General features: G+C 40.8%; 1 protein-coding gene across 17 annotated transcripts in view; it reads right to left on the reverse strand.

Annotated features, from left to right (window-relative positions):
* Positions 1–955: 955 nt before the first annotated feature.
* Positions 956–14,912, reverse strand: part of celf5a (cugbp, Elav-like family member 5a) — a 256,225-nt gene continuing 242,268 nt past the window's right edge. For 6 of the 17 annotated variants that reach the window (XM_074635713.1, XM_074635716.1, XM_074635723.1 and 3 more), the window contains 5 exons: positions 12,344–12,559; positions 11,945–12,037; positions 9,756–9,899; positions 5,226–5,389; positions 956–4,084 (listed from right to left, as the gene is read on the reverse strand). In XM_074635713.1, the coding sequence (XP_074491814.1) occupies positions 5,262–5,389; positions 9,756–9,899; positions 11,945–12,037; positions 12,344–12,559 (581 nt within the window). In that variant the 3' untranslated portion in view covers positions 956–4,084; positions 5,226–5,261. The remainder of the gene's footprint in view (positions 4,085–5,225; positions 5,390–9,755; positions 9,900–11,944; positions 12,038–12,343; positions 12,560–14,912) is intronic. The other 11 variants (XM_074635725.1, XM_074635717.1, XM_074635724.1 and 8 more) reach the window with 3 other exon arrangements.

Below are 14,912 nucleotides of genomic sequence, written 5' to 3' on the forward strand. Positions count from 1 at the left end.
TGGATGGAGCCATAGAGGCGGCATTGTAAAGCACTGATGTGTCTAAAGTTTAGAGCGATGATCAGAGCGCTGAGGTCTCACAGAGTCCTGAGGGGCAGGCTGCTTCAGTGCAAACTCACTCAATGAATGGCAAAGATTTTCAACTTAAAAGAGTGGATGTTAGAGAGTGAAATGGATAAAAAAAAAAAAGGCGACTCGGTAAAAGCATGAAAAACAGATTTCATCTCGGATGTATTGTAAAAAAAAGCATCACCACAGATGATGCTAGTTTAGTTAATTAATCATATCTGATACGGCGTGATGTGTCGTGACCACACTGTATAGGAGCCATGTGTGACCGGCGCTAATGGTGAGCTGTCGTCTCGTCGAAGCAGCAGCAGCTGTAGCAGCTACACTTACAGGCCTGCTGCTGTCTAATTGATGGATCATTTTGCTCTTAATTTGACCTCCTAAGGCTGGTAATGCCAGGCTGTTCCTCGCCGTGTACAAGCTCTTACTGTGCTATTATACCCTTTGGAAAAAAAAAAAAACACTATACAGCTGCTCTTCACTGAAGAACTCGTACCATCTACTCTAAACACTATATACAGGTCCTGTCGCAGCCACGTAGACCTCTGAAGCTTTCATTATTTAGTGATAATGACCAAGATTTAAGTGTCTTCCCCAGCCGATTAGACTGTTGTCAGGCTATTAAACAGGTGTTATCAGTCGCTATTAGCCCCATAGATGTGGGTCAGTAGGGGCCTAGTACACCCACTAGTAGGTTTTATCATCTATTCACATGGTAGATCACCGAAAGAAGGTATAAAAGAACACAACAGCGACCCAGGAGACCGGAGTTCGTATACCCAATCTGTAGTTGTCTTTGTGTTCGTAGTTATTTTTAACCCAAAACACAATGTTTTTTCCCGCTAAACTTAACTGTTTTTTTTGCCTAAACCTAAAGTAGTTGTAATTTTATTGCCTAAACCTAAAGAAGCCTTTTTGTTTGTGTTCAAAACGTCACGTTTCAATTAGTTTTACATGTTAGAACGTGTTGCTTTTAAGTTTCACTTTCACAACGTAGTAGGTGTAGCAGGCCCCTAATGACCTATGATAACGCCTATTTAATGACGTGATAACAGTTGAATCGGATGCCACAGCACATGCAGCCTCTGTCAGATTTGGGGTCCCCTCTGAGACTGTGGATAGTAGTTCCCATGATGCAACCACTGAGGAGAAAAAATGGACTCTGTCACTCAGTCAATTCATTCAAAATGTCAATGCGTAATTGATTGTGCATCTCTTGCCCTGCGGTGCTGCTCCCCATCTGATCAATATTATCATTATCCTAATTATGCTGTGGGTTAGCTCTCGGCCCCCGTGAACTGATGGTCCCTATTAAGAGAGAGATATGCTGGCACTTGGAGGTGAGGAGCGAGAGAGAAAGAGCGAGAGGGGGTAGGAGGAAGAAGAGGGGAGTCTGCTGTCGCCTGCTGAGAGCAGCTGGAGGAGGTTGGCAGCGGGAGAGGGCACGACCCGGCAGGGACCACTGTGACACAGCGATGGAGTTTTTTTTTTTTTACAACTGCCGTCAGGCTCATTTGTGTATTTTATTAAGCAGTTACAGATGCTGTGCTGCTTTACTGCTGCGTATCCAGCTCAGCCGGGTGGCACTTTTACCACAGTGCTTTATGGTCAGATTATCTGTAATATCAAGGCTTTAATGATGACATGGAATTACTCTTGCTTCAATTATGGAATTGCAACGCGATGACACGAGCAGAAGACAGCGATACATGGCTAAATACACTGTGGGTCAGTGATGTTTGGTGTAAAGGAACAGTGTGTAACACTTCAGGGGATCGATTTGCAGAAATGGAATATATTATTAATAACTATGTTTTCTTTAGTGTATAATCACCTGAAACTAAAAGACATGTTTTTGTTAGCTTAGAATGAGCCCTTCATATCTACATAGGGACAATGGTGTAGCCACATATGTGCCAGTGCCACCCAAAGAAGCAGATGCAGAATACATTTTTAGTTATAGCCTTACTGAAACGAGTTATTATTACCAAACAAAACAATCCACCACTATTCATCTGCAGCCGTGTGGAAGGTGGGAACCCTACACACACATTTAGCAGGAAAAAAAGTCATCAGCAGTCGTTGAGTGCGGCCGGTACCGGGAGAGCACTGACAACTCCATCCTCCGCACAGCGATCGCCTCATTAACGTTATGGTTCCCATTGGGTTTAAATAGAAATAGTTTAATTAAAAATGTTGCTAAATAGGCGCTTTTGCTTTTCACTTTGACACCAAATCCTCCGCCATCATCTTGTCAGATAACTCTCTCTTGTCCTATGTTTGTGAAGCCTGACTCCTGCTGTACAGAGCAGACACTTTCACTTTCAATTTGTAACGTCTGTCGTCCAACTATGTATTGATAACAGGGTGCTGATACGCCAAAATGAACTAAATGTCTTTTATTTTTATTAAAAAAAAGCAAACCGACGGTGGGGACGGTGGGTAAGTACGCGGCAAGCCTACCACAACTTTTAATATACAGTATATATACTGAGGTGGAAGCTGGGGTGGCTGTATTAATTAATTAAAGGGCCGATGCATCTCAAAGTCCATCCCTTTTTCATGTGGCACACAGTTTTTCTGATGCACACCCGCAGTGTTTTTTCTGGCTACGCTAGTGTATAGGGAGCGGGTCCTCTTCACGGAGTCTGCCATGTTGCTCTGCCATGTTTCTACAGTAGCCCAAAACGGACAAACCAAACACTGACTCTAGAGAGATCCTTTCGCATTTTTACGTTACCTGAAGGCCACCGTAGTTCTCTGACACGCTTGTCAAACTGCGGTAACGTGAGCCACCGTCTGACTTCCACAGCTCCTAAAGTAGTGTTATTATGATAAGAATGGCTTCTGAGCGAGGCAAACAGCGTTACCATGGTTTTGGGAGGGAGGGAGGAGTCAGCAAAGGGGTACTCAGTTGGTTGCAATCTGCAACTAGACGCCGCCACATCCTACACACTGTCCTGTTAAGAGGCTGTTATTGTGTCACTCACTTTTGGCACTACAGGACTGTTTTTCTTCTTCTGCTGACACAATAACACCGACAGATCACACCTCCGAGATGAAATGCTGCGATGTGGATGAAGCAATGAGTGTCAAAAAAAGAACATATCTGAACATGCCCGAAACAATGTCTAACCCACATATTCTACGCCACTAAAATAGTATAGCTTTATACATATTTTTTTTCTGTTTTGTTTTAATATTCCTTAAACCCAGTAGCTATAAATGTAAAAGGAAAAGAAACCAAAACCCATTTCCTCTTTTTTTTTTTCAACCTGAAGCTAGTATTTCTTCTTAAGTTTAACTTGTAATATTATTAGTAGTAGTTTGTAGTATTAGTATCATTAATACTATATATTACTGTTCAGAACAATAAAAATGTTTGGTCCTTTGGTCCCTTAGGGGTGAAAGATTTGCAGTTCTACTGTTGCTAATGGAAACCTCAGTGACCTCCAAGAGTCATAGTTCTGCGCTTGCTGAGAGAGACGGTGAGAGAATAAGAGAAAGAGGGAAAGAGAAAGAAAGTCTGTCAGTGGACGAATAGAATAGCTTCTTTTTTTCCACTTTTTCTTGATCTTCAAGTTTTAACCCTCATTTGTCCAGTACAGTAAAAGCCACAAGCGCTTCTTTCCTTATATATATGTGTATATAATATGTATATAGAAATCTATTTGTTGTTGCTGCTTTTTTGTTTGTTAGTTTGTTGCTTAATTAACAATTCAAGTCTCAACAAGAAAAAAAGTTCTGTTGTTCAGTCTCATCACATCTTTTTTCAGTTTTTTTTTTTCTTCTCCGTCTTTCTTGCACTGTGCCATCTGTTACTGATAAGTCCCCCGGTGGAGCGCCGCCTCCTCTTTCGCATCTTCCTTTTTCCCGCCGTAACCTATATCTTCATAAGTAAATGCTGATATGTCTTCAAAAAATTCCTTATGTGTTGATTTTTTTTAAAACATATTTTGCTTTCAAAGAAAAAAAGTTGAACTCCTCCGAGATATCTTCACGTGTCCTCTAAAACCTGGAAAATAGAAGAAGAAAAAAAGGCAATTTCAGATCTCACTGCTCATTAAGCTGTCATTTCACAGATCCGTTTCTTTAAACTTTGGATAGTTCAATATGGCTCTATTATATCAGTGAAATGGTCTGGAGAGAGCTAACCCACACTGGCACACCAATCAATCTTTGTCAATCACGGTGATGACAGATTTTCCCATAATTAATACGCCTGCTGTGAGGCATATGAAATCAACCCCTATAGTTTCTACATGTCTGCGGATACTAAAGCTCGAGGAAGAACTCAGCTTTACATGCATTGAACACATTATTTAATACTTATCTGTAGGGCTGTCAAACGATCAAAAATATTGAATCGTGATTAAACGCACATTCTTTATCTGTTCAAAATGTACCTTAAAGGGAGATTTGTCAATTATTTAATACTGTTATCAACATGGGAGTGGGCAAATATGCTTGTTTTATGCAAAAGTATATATATATTTATTATTTGAGATCAATTAACAACATAAAACAATGACTAATAAACCCTCACAGGTACTGCATTTAGCATAAAAAATATGCTCAAATCACAACATGACAAACTGCAGCCAAACAGACAATAACAGCTGTCAGTGTGTCAGTGTGCTGACTTGACTATGACTTGCCCCAAACTGCATGTGATTATCATAAAGTGGGCATGTCTGTAAAGGAGAGACTCGTGGGTACCCATAAAACCCATTTTCATTCACATATCTTGAGGTCAGAGATCAAGGGACCCCTTTGAAAATGGCCATGCCAGTTTTTCCTCGCCAAAACTTAATATAAGTTTAGAGCATTATTTAGCGTCCTTCTTGACAGTATAACATAAAACTGAGCCCGCTACAACCTTAAAAATCACAAGTTGCATTAATGCCTTAAAGGAATTAGTGGCGTTAAAATGAATTTTTCATCAACGCGTTGTTATCGCGTTAACTTTGACAGCCCTACTTATCTGATAAGAAAACTATGAGTTCTTAAATTCAGGCGATCCGAAGAAGTAGGGAGGACAACGTTTGGCCAGACCTCAACTGACACTCTGAGTTAAATCTTCAGCTTCAACCGTAACAGCATTGAGGATCTAAATGTTGAACCGGTGACAGGGCTTTGACACTTTGCTGGCTCACCTGTGCTGCTGCAATGAATACTGAAGGTAGGCTGTGTCAGTAAGGGCGGCTGGCATCCTTCGGTCTCTTTAGCTGGACTTTCAACCTCTTCATCCCGATCTGAAAGCCGTTCATGGCTTGGATAGCTGCCTGTGCACTAGCAGGGTTGTCGAAGCTCACGAAACCTGTGAAAAAGTACAAGTTTATTAGAGTTAAAAAGATAATTACGAGTGCCTAAACAAGCTTTAACATGAGAATTTAAGTCAATATTTAGAGATGATATCTATTGCAAACTGGCAGGCGGAGAACACTGCTGGAAAAAAAAGGGTGATATAAACAAATATCTGTCAGTGTTTTCACTGCTTGATCATCGTGGCCTGTCTGCCTCCTGAAGGAGTCTGGATGTTGTCGTTGAGGCAGGTGGCACCTTTGGGCTGCCTCGCAAATGCTCAGTGCTTGTGACAGCCTGCTATAAAGTTGTTTTTAAACTAAAAACAGGCTTGAAGGATTATTTTTTCAGAGTTTAATATGTCCACAATGAACACTAGTGTGTTAGAATTGGATTTCGACCAGCTGCTTCTTGGTGCACAACGTCTCATCAACTTTTAGCAATTGCGAAAATAACTGACCACTGTGGGACTCCAGATGCAACAAGTGTGGGGGTGTTACTGCCTTAAAGCATCACTGTTGTGATGTTATCTTGTGGGTGACAGTTTTTATCTGTTTTATCTTTTAACAGTTTTTAAGAGATGTAATATCAGGCACTTCTGTGATCAGAGAGGCATCCAAAGCCTCTTTTCCACTGGACAAAAAAAACACCCACTAACATCTGGCTTCTGTCTTCAGCGGGAAAGGTTACAATTGGCATTCATTCCCGGGATAAGTGACTCAACTGACTAGTCACGGGTATTTTTCGGCTCCAGCTCTGATCGTCGGTGATGAAAACATGACACCCCGGATGGACACGCTCATTTTCGCTCCTTTTCTGGCGCGATGCTATGTGACACGCATTGAAGTTGATATATAATAATCAAATCAACATGGATTTGGACAATTATTAAAATTTATTAACGTACAAAACATAAAATTAATATACCTTCCTCAAAGTCACCAGACTCCGTTGACAGAAACATAAATTTTACCACACACTTCATTCAAACTTGACAGAATCAAGATAAAACTCATCAAAACTGCCTTGGTTAGTCTTTCCACTGATCCAACAATCACCAACTCTGGTTTGAGAGATTGAAAGAGAGACTGAATAAGTGACAGATATAAACAAATAAGTAACCTCTGTAACCGTTTTACTGTTTAATAACTCTGATTCCTGGTGCATACGTGACGTTGAATGTGACACACCAGAAAACCGCCCCAGAAAGGCTGCTCATCTACTGGCAATGGGAAAGGAGTCTATTACACTACTGTTAGCGTGTTTTCGCGTGTTTAAAAGACGTACATATATGCACTAAGTTTGGTGGAAAAAGGGTATTAGAGAGTACGACATGTCCAGAATATTTTGAAGGTTAAGAAGGATGCAACTGCTGATTTTGGAGGGTTAAATGGGATATAAAAATATCGAATGAATCATTAGTAGACTTAAATTTGAAAAGAAGAGCCGTTATATGCGCTCCTCAAAGCCACCAGTAATTTTACCCCACTGATTGTTGTAAAACTAACGTTTTATTTTGTTTCTGTTTTTTGACAGAAACAAAATAAAACTCATCAAAAACATCTTTGTTAGTCTTTCCACTGTTGCAACAATCACCAACTCTAGTTTGAGAGCCTGAAAGGGAGACTGAATAAGTAACAGATATAAAAAAGAAGTAACCACGTAACAGTTTCGCTGTTTACTAACCCTGTTTTCTGGCGTGTTTGTGATGTCGTGAGAAGAATGTGGGAAATGAGTCGCCCATTTTTAGCGGGTTTTCCGGTGTTTAAATACACGCATATACGCACTGATTTTGGTGGGAAAAGAGTATTCAGAGAGTATGACATATCCAGAATATTTTGAAGGTTAAGAAGGATGCAACTGCTGATTTTGGAGGGTTTAATATAATAAAAAGATGTAATGAATCACTAATCTTTTGTTACTTTTGTAACTATTTACTTTTGTATTAATTCATCCCTATAAATACTTCCTGTTTTTAACTTAATATGTTTTACAACATAGCGTTCTGACATCCCTAGAAAGCCCCAAAAAATACAAAAACGAATGAGCACAAGCCCCTGTGCAAAGTAGTTCGACCGAAAACAAGAGCAAACATAGTTCATCATGAGGAGACAAGTCTGCATTTCCCCCAAGATACACCCCTCCTCAAACCTATGCTGAACATCCTGTTTTCATCGTGGGTAAAAATAAAGCCTTGAGAATTCAGTGACCAGAAACTGCAGTGGAGTGTGTCTCCGCTTGATGCGCTCCCCCGTGTCTGCGTTGTCATTAGGAGCAGCCGATGACCCGCGGAAAACAGCAGGAGCCTCTCCACGTTCACGGCCACCTGGGAGAGACGTCCGCCCGGCCTGCTCGGCTCCGGGTCGGCACCATTAGGGCGAAAGGCTGGGCGGCGCGCGGGAGAGGCTGAATGCAAGTCTGAAGAAAGTATAGAGGCAGGGAAAGGAGGTGACCTCCTAACCCGCCATCAGGTTAACACATTCGGGCTGGGAGCGGAGATGAGATGGAGAGGAGACGCAGGCTTAGATCTCTAAGCCCTCCGCTCAGTCCTGTCACACATTACAAGTGTGCTTTCTCTCTGACTCTATGTTTCCTTGTCTTCTGCACACCATCAATCTAAGTTTATCCCCTCTTTCTCCTCTCTAGATTAATTACACCAGTGTGCTCCCTGTTTCCCCAGGCCTAACATTATGTTGTAAATGCATAGTGTATAAGTCAATACTGCAAATAGCTCTTCTTTCATGAATTTATATGTTATTAAGTCCCCCCAGGGAGACAGGACTGGCGATCAATTTTGCCCAGGGTTCTGCTGTTCCCTGAAGTGAAAACAAATGCTGATCCATAATTGTCCTTTGCCTCCCCCCCCCCCCACCGCCACCACCCCGCCATCCCTGCTGCCTGTCTCCTCAAAGTTGTTATAAGCCCCGAGGCTTGTTGGTGTGTGTTGGCTGACGGAGCTAAATGGGACGGGAGGCGTGGAGGTGTGTGAATCAGCCTCAGCAGCGAGGGTATTGACAGATATTGGGGTTACAGAACGGTGATGCTGAGACAGCACCTCGAGGTTTTCAGGTCACACAGCTGCCAAACAGAAACAAGGACATGGGCTCTGATCGACTGCATCATGGCTAGTTTGGCTACGATGTATTCAGCACATTTTCTAACAGCACTGATGCCAAAACACCACAGTCATCAAGATGCAAATTCAGGTCAGTCAGTCAGGGGTAAGATCCTTCAATCCTCTATGTCTGCGTGCCGTCAAACATCATCAAAATCTACAGCACCGGAAAAAATATATTTGTTTAACAAATTCTTTGTTGCGCAGTATGAAAACAAAAACTTCCAATATTGTGAAAATGTAACTATGAAGCTTCACGCCTTAGCTGTGACTTTTTACACAACACCCACAAATGTCTGAATATTTTGAAGAAAAGACTATAAAAGATCATGCGACAAAAACTAATTTTGTTTTGTGAAAGAGCACTGCGTCCAACGCCTGAAAACATCCATTAGACATTTCCCTTGAGTGTATTTATGCAAATCGATGTTGAGGTAATTTTCCTCTGTATTGCTCTCTACTTCTTTACATATTAGAAATCATAGTAGAGGCCTGCAGACCTGTGAAAAATGCATCTTTATGTCAGTGGTTAATAATTACAAACTAATATAATCATTAGGGCTGGGAAACAAATTGATTCACCTATGTATCGCGATTTCTTTTTATTTTGAAATAGATTTTTTAATGCCAAAAATCTATATATTTGCTTCGTTTGAGTCTATGCAGAGGTAGAAGGAAGTTACCGCTTTTATTGTTGTAGTCTGAGTAACGTGACGTCATATCAGTTCTGTATCCGTCAACCAAACAAACCGCAGCCGGCAGCAGCGAGCCGAAACGAGAAAGTAGAAAACGGCGGAGGGTCCGCGTGGATAATCCAAAGTGGTAAACACTACACCTACAGTAAAGTATTGTAAGACTTTGGGTTTCACATATTGCCAGGAAAAGCAGAGCTAGACATCACGGCTAAAGCTACATGCTAACTCTCTCATGGACAGGAAACGGTATTGTAGTGTGGTAACGTGCGGTCAAGCCAGCCGTCACTCTCATCTCCGTGGTCAAATGGGCTGACGCTACAACTGTAGAGCACCCATATACTGACATTTATGTTAAATGCATTCAAACGGCCCCGATGGAGCTGACCATGGATGTATGGATAGTATTGAATCGGGAGACAGGTGTATTGTCCCAGCCTTAATAACCATACCGACAGCTTTATCGAAGAAGAAGTCAGTAAAAATGTACAGAAAAAGCAAACTATTCTTATATAGTAGGGTATAACTGTGTGTCTTGGACTTGATAGCTGTGTGAGTGGCAGTGAGTAACTCACCGAAGCACTTGCTCTGGTTGGTTGCCCGGTCCATGAAGACTTTAGAGGAGATGACGGTGCCGAAGGGCAGAAACATCTGCATGAGTTCATTGTCTCCAAACTCCTGTGGCAGGTGGTAGATGAACAGGTTACAACCCTCCGGACCTGAACACAGACACAGAGAGAGACGGAGAGAGAGTGTTGGTGGGTGAGGGACAGAGGGAGAGACAGCTGTGAATTTGTCATTTTGATCTATGCAGTCTCTCGAGTCGACTAAATTAAGATAAGTGGAAATAGATTTCCAGGACATCTGTGACATTATCAGTGATAACTGTTCTTAAACACACAAAGTTCTGGCATTGATTTGCTGATACTGAACGGAGGACAGTGTATTTAAAATTACTATTTACATTTTCAAAACTTGTCTGATTAAATATGAACATGAAGGACTAAATCTAGATGACAGATCAAAGATTTTCCAACGAGTAACTATCTATATTGTGATCAATGCACTGCAAAAGAAATAAAATCTATTCAATCAAAACTAATAAAAAGAGTTTTAGGTAACACTTTCTATGACGCCCATGTCTATAATGCATTATAAACAAATGTATTATGGTTTATAATCTGCCTATAGCACTGTATAGTTATAGTTATAAGCTCTCATATATATTCACAATGCTTTATAACAATAATCACAACACAATAAAAACATTTTACAATGACATGTAAGGTCAAGTAACATAATACTTTATGATTGCTGGTCACTCACCGACATTTCTTTTTTGATCATAGTGTATTATAATTCTCATAGCTGTAGTACATTATCATCTTTTTATAATCACTGTCATAAGGCATTACAATGTGATTATAAGTTACTCACATTTTTCCACTGTTTGCTTTAATAAAAAACACATTTTACAATATTTTGTGTATATTTTTGCATAGATTTAATGATTTTTTTCATTTCATGATCATTTCACTTAAATGCACCGATTGCAATTTTCTTGGCCAATTCCGATTTCCGATTTTTTAAAAGTCTGACCTGCCGATTACAATTTTCTTTCTAAGAACTATAACTGACAGCAAGACTCCAGACGAACTTTTTTTCTACCAACATCCCGAAAAGTCAGTGCAATTCTATATGCTATGCTCATCTGTAGTGGTTATTTACATTAAAACACACAATTAAAATGATTAGGAAATAAATCATTGTGTTTTTATTTAAATATTTTCTTTGATTAAAAAAAATCTTGGCATTAGTATATTAGTAATTATATATTATAAGCTGCTTAGAGTTAGTGTTAGTGAAGTTAAACAGGTCATAATTCCCTCTCTAATATCTATGTTATATTGCTGTGAAAACTTCTCTTTCAAACAACTGTATTTATTCAAGTTTCTTGCCAAAAACAAAATTTTTCAAGATTGCATTTGAACACATCATGATGAAGTTATAATTTACCATCACTCCATACTCATTTTCATTGAACATATAATGCAAGTCAATGCAACCTCTGTTAACTTTAGCTGTTAACTCTGTTATAAGAAAGAAATAAAACTTGTCATGTATATAATGTGTAAAACTGAGGGCTTGATTGCTTCATATGGGGCATTCAATCATACTTTCTCACCTCTTGTTATCTCCAATATTAAAAGCACGTAGACATAGCCAATAAGAAAAGAACCGTTGTTACTAATTCACTGCAAATTACACAACGTCAACCTGAATGAATAATTATTGTGTAAACCTGCAGTACATGTGAGTGAAAACTGTCACATTGCATAGTGAGTTATCTTCAAGTTAGCTGCCACAATTTTCTACTTTCTACATTTTCATTAATTTCATTTCTTCCATCTGGGTTGCAGCAGCGCCACTATTCTCACAGCGAGGGATTTTATTACATAACTTTAATTATTACTTGTGAAAAAAAGCATGGGCCTATGTAGATTATATGCAACCTATTTTGAAGATGTACAGAATAATACAGTGGGATTAACATTGTTCTATCATCCTCACACTTTATATATCTATTACCTAAGATAGAGATGTGAACTGCATTCAGTAATATTGCTCCACTTTATATCTATTACAGAGAATGAGATGTGTACGGCGCTAAAGTAATATTGGTTTCTCATGCTCATCTTCTTTATGTGTCTATTACACAGGGATGAGATGTGTGATGTGTAAAAAAGTAATAATGTTCTCTCACCCTCACCTTCTCTCTGCTGCTGCTGCTGGATGACCTGGGGTGGTTGGGGCAGTGTCTGGCCAATGGGAGTTAGCGTGGTGGCGGGGTAGATCGCTGCAGAGAGAGGGGAGGGAGAGGAGGGAGAAAGAGAGAGAGAGAGGAGAGTAAAAACAGGGATCCCACAGTGAAGGATGTCAAGGATGCTTAAGGTCGATCACACAAGCATAACATGTGTAATCAAAGGCTCTCTGATGTTCTGTTCTAAGGCGCTGTCCTTCGCTATCTGAATACACGCAGCCTCACACTCATACTGTACTTACCCCGCAGTAATTGTCTCGTAGCTGCTACACATTTAGCATTTATGGCAGATTGTAAAAAAAACACAGAAAATACAGCGTAGTAAACAAAGCTGCCTCGCACCTGTGTATTGCTGTACTCCGGTGAAGGCTTGCTGGAGGGTGTCGGCGGCGCTGGGGCTCTGGGTGGAGTAGGGCGGCAGGCCGTTGGTGTACACAGTCTCCACAGCGGGGTGTCCGTTGGGCTGATGATGAGGGATGCCGGTGAATCCGTTGACGAGTGGCGTGACGATGCTGGGCACGGAGGTGGTGATGTTGGCTGGTGGAGAACTGAGGCCTGCTGGGAAAAAAAGGTTTACTGTTACTGGCTCTGTCTACATGATACTAGAAAACAGTTGGTAAGTGCACATGTAGAAATAAAACTAATTGTAAATCTCAGCCTATAGATCAAACACTTGGGTATTAACAGGCTGGTTATTTACAGACAACACTTAGCCTAACGTGATTCAATCAAATATGAATAGAAGTCTGGATAAATAATATCCAGCCACTGTGTTGGACGGGGGAAGACTGAAGGGACATGACGGCGATCAACCTTAATTTATTACAAATGCTCAGGTTCAGGCAATGTGTGTAAAATAAATGTTTGTTTAACAATGCATGCGAATCTGTAAAAATTACAATCCAAGGACACGTCAAATTGCATTGAAGTCTATGGGATCTTCTGTTTTCCATCCCCCAAAAGGTGGTGTGGCCTTAATAAATAAACACATTTGAATATGAAAATGACTATTCGATTGTGGAAAAAAAACTTTACTACAGCTGCTGTCTGCCTACACAATGTCATTTTCATTAATTTATAATGAAATGTAACATTAGGTCAAGCTGAATGAGGAATAATTCAACAACAACAACCGTAATGATGGAGAGAACTCGGTGGCAGAGTGCGTGACACTGTGTTCTAACAGCAAGCGTTACGTTACGTCATGTAAACAAACCATCAGCTGTCTGCTCGAGATCAGACTGGAGACGTAACCACTTAAAAGATGGGTGAGTAGTACTTGCTGTTTTTTATATTGTGATATTTACTGGAAATGACATACAATAAAGCCAACAGCAAGTAGGAAACTTTCAGCTCCCTAGTGATCACCCTCCAGCCAGCTGCCTCCTTATTTAGGGTTTTGTAGTGAAATGAGGAGGTATCGTATAGATAAGTCCTCATTTCAACTTCACGAATCACACGTTCCTCATCCACTGCAGTGTTTTCAAAACAAGTGTCAGGAATAAATAGGAACAGGGTGTCTGACAAAAGTTCAGCTCAAAACGGCGCTCTATGCATTGCTGCTTCGCTCGCGGCCAGTTAGGACTAGGCTTGCCGCAGTAGTCGGTGTTACACAGTGTTCGGGCACACACCAATCAAAGGTAGAAAGTTATAGATATTTATTACACGGCTGTGTTGAATACTTGATTCTGATTGGTCAATAATGGCTTTCTGCGGTCTGTAATTTCTTTATAGCAGACCGTTTTTGTGTCAAAATATAGATTTTTTGGGCAGTGGTGGCCTAAAGGTTAGAGAAGCGAGCTTGAGACCGGAAGGTCGCCGGTTCAATCCCCACGACCGGCAGGATAAAACTGGGAGGGTAAAGTGAAAAGCAGCGCTTGTCCCTCCCTCATTACCACCACTGAGGTGCCCTTGAGCAAGGCTCTTAACCCCAACCGCTGCAGTGGAGCTGCTCAGTGGCCAGCAGATCAGACTGTGGTTGTACTGGGCAGTTTCCAGGTGTGAATGTGTAACTGCGTGAATGTGATCAGGCCATTCCTGAAAAAGTGAACCTCCTCCTGAATAAATAAAAGTTAAAAAAAAAAAAAAAATGTCTTCAGTAAGTAGCCGTGTGATATGCGCGATAATGTACAGCAAGCAGGTCATTGTTGTGAAAGAAAAACCTTTGCGTCAGGGTTTCTTCCACAACAATGACCGGCTCGCTGTACATTATCCATTTCTGAGTATCATCTTTTCTTGTAAAATGTCCGTTGTAATCAGTAACACTAGTGGGAAAATGTCCTCACCGCCACATCCCTAGTTAGGACTCAGTGTCATGGACATAATGCGCAAAAATAGATATTCGAATAGTTCGAACCTTTGTTCCTTTGTTTTTTTTTAGAACAAATATTCAAACATAATTTTTGCCCAAATTTGACATCCCTATTGTGTACAGAGAGTAAACACACCCCAGCACAAGTAGATCTATACACACACACACACACACACACACACACACACACACACACACACACACACTCGCACAAACACACAAAGCACTGCATCTCCTCTCTAATGCAAGGACACGGGTGCGACGTGAGTCTGTCACATATCCGCCGTTTGTCGTGACACATCCTGCAGGATAGCTGGGAAGTCAACCTGTGAAAAATGAGCCTGTCCGCAATGTTTGTGCGATACCCTGCTGGCTCCTACTGCTCAAGATGATGAAACCACTATGCAACTTCTGAGAGAGAGAGAGAGAGAGGAGAGCGAGAGATAAAAAAAGAAAAAGATCTGAACTAAAAAGAAGGAGATTGCAGAGGGAGATTTGCTTGAACGAGCAGGTAGCAAAAACACAAAGATGCCTCTTACTTTTATACATCATAAAAAGAGACAAAATAACAACAGTTGGCAGTTTGACAAATGGGTGGGT

The sequence above is a fragment of the Sebastes fasciatus genome, chromosome 5 (genome assembly GCF_043250625.1).
Source record: "Sebastes fasciatus isolate fSebFas1 chromosome 5, fSebFas1.pri, whole genome shotgun sequence".
Taxonomy (NCBI): domain Eukaryota; kingdom Metazoa; phylum Chordata; class Actinopteri; order Perciformes; family Sebastidae; genus Sebastes; species Sebastes fasciatus.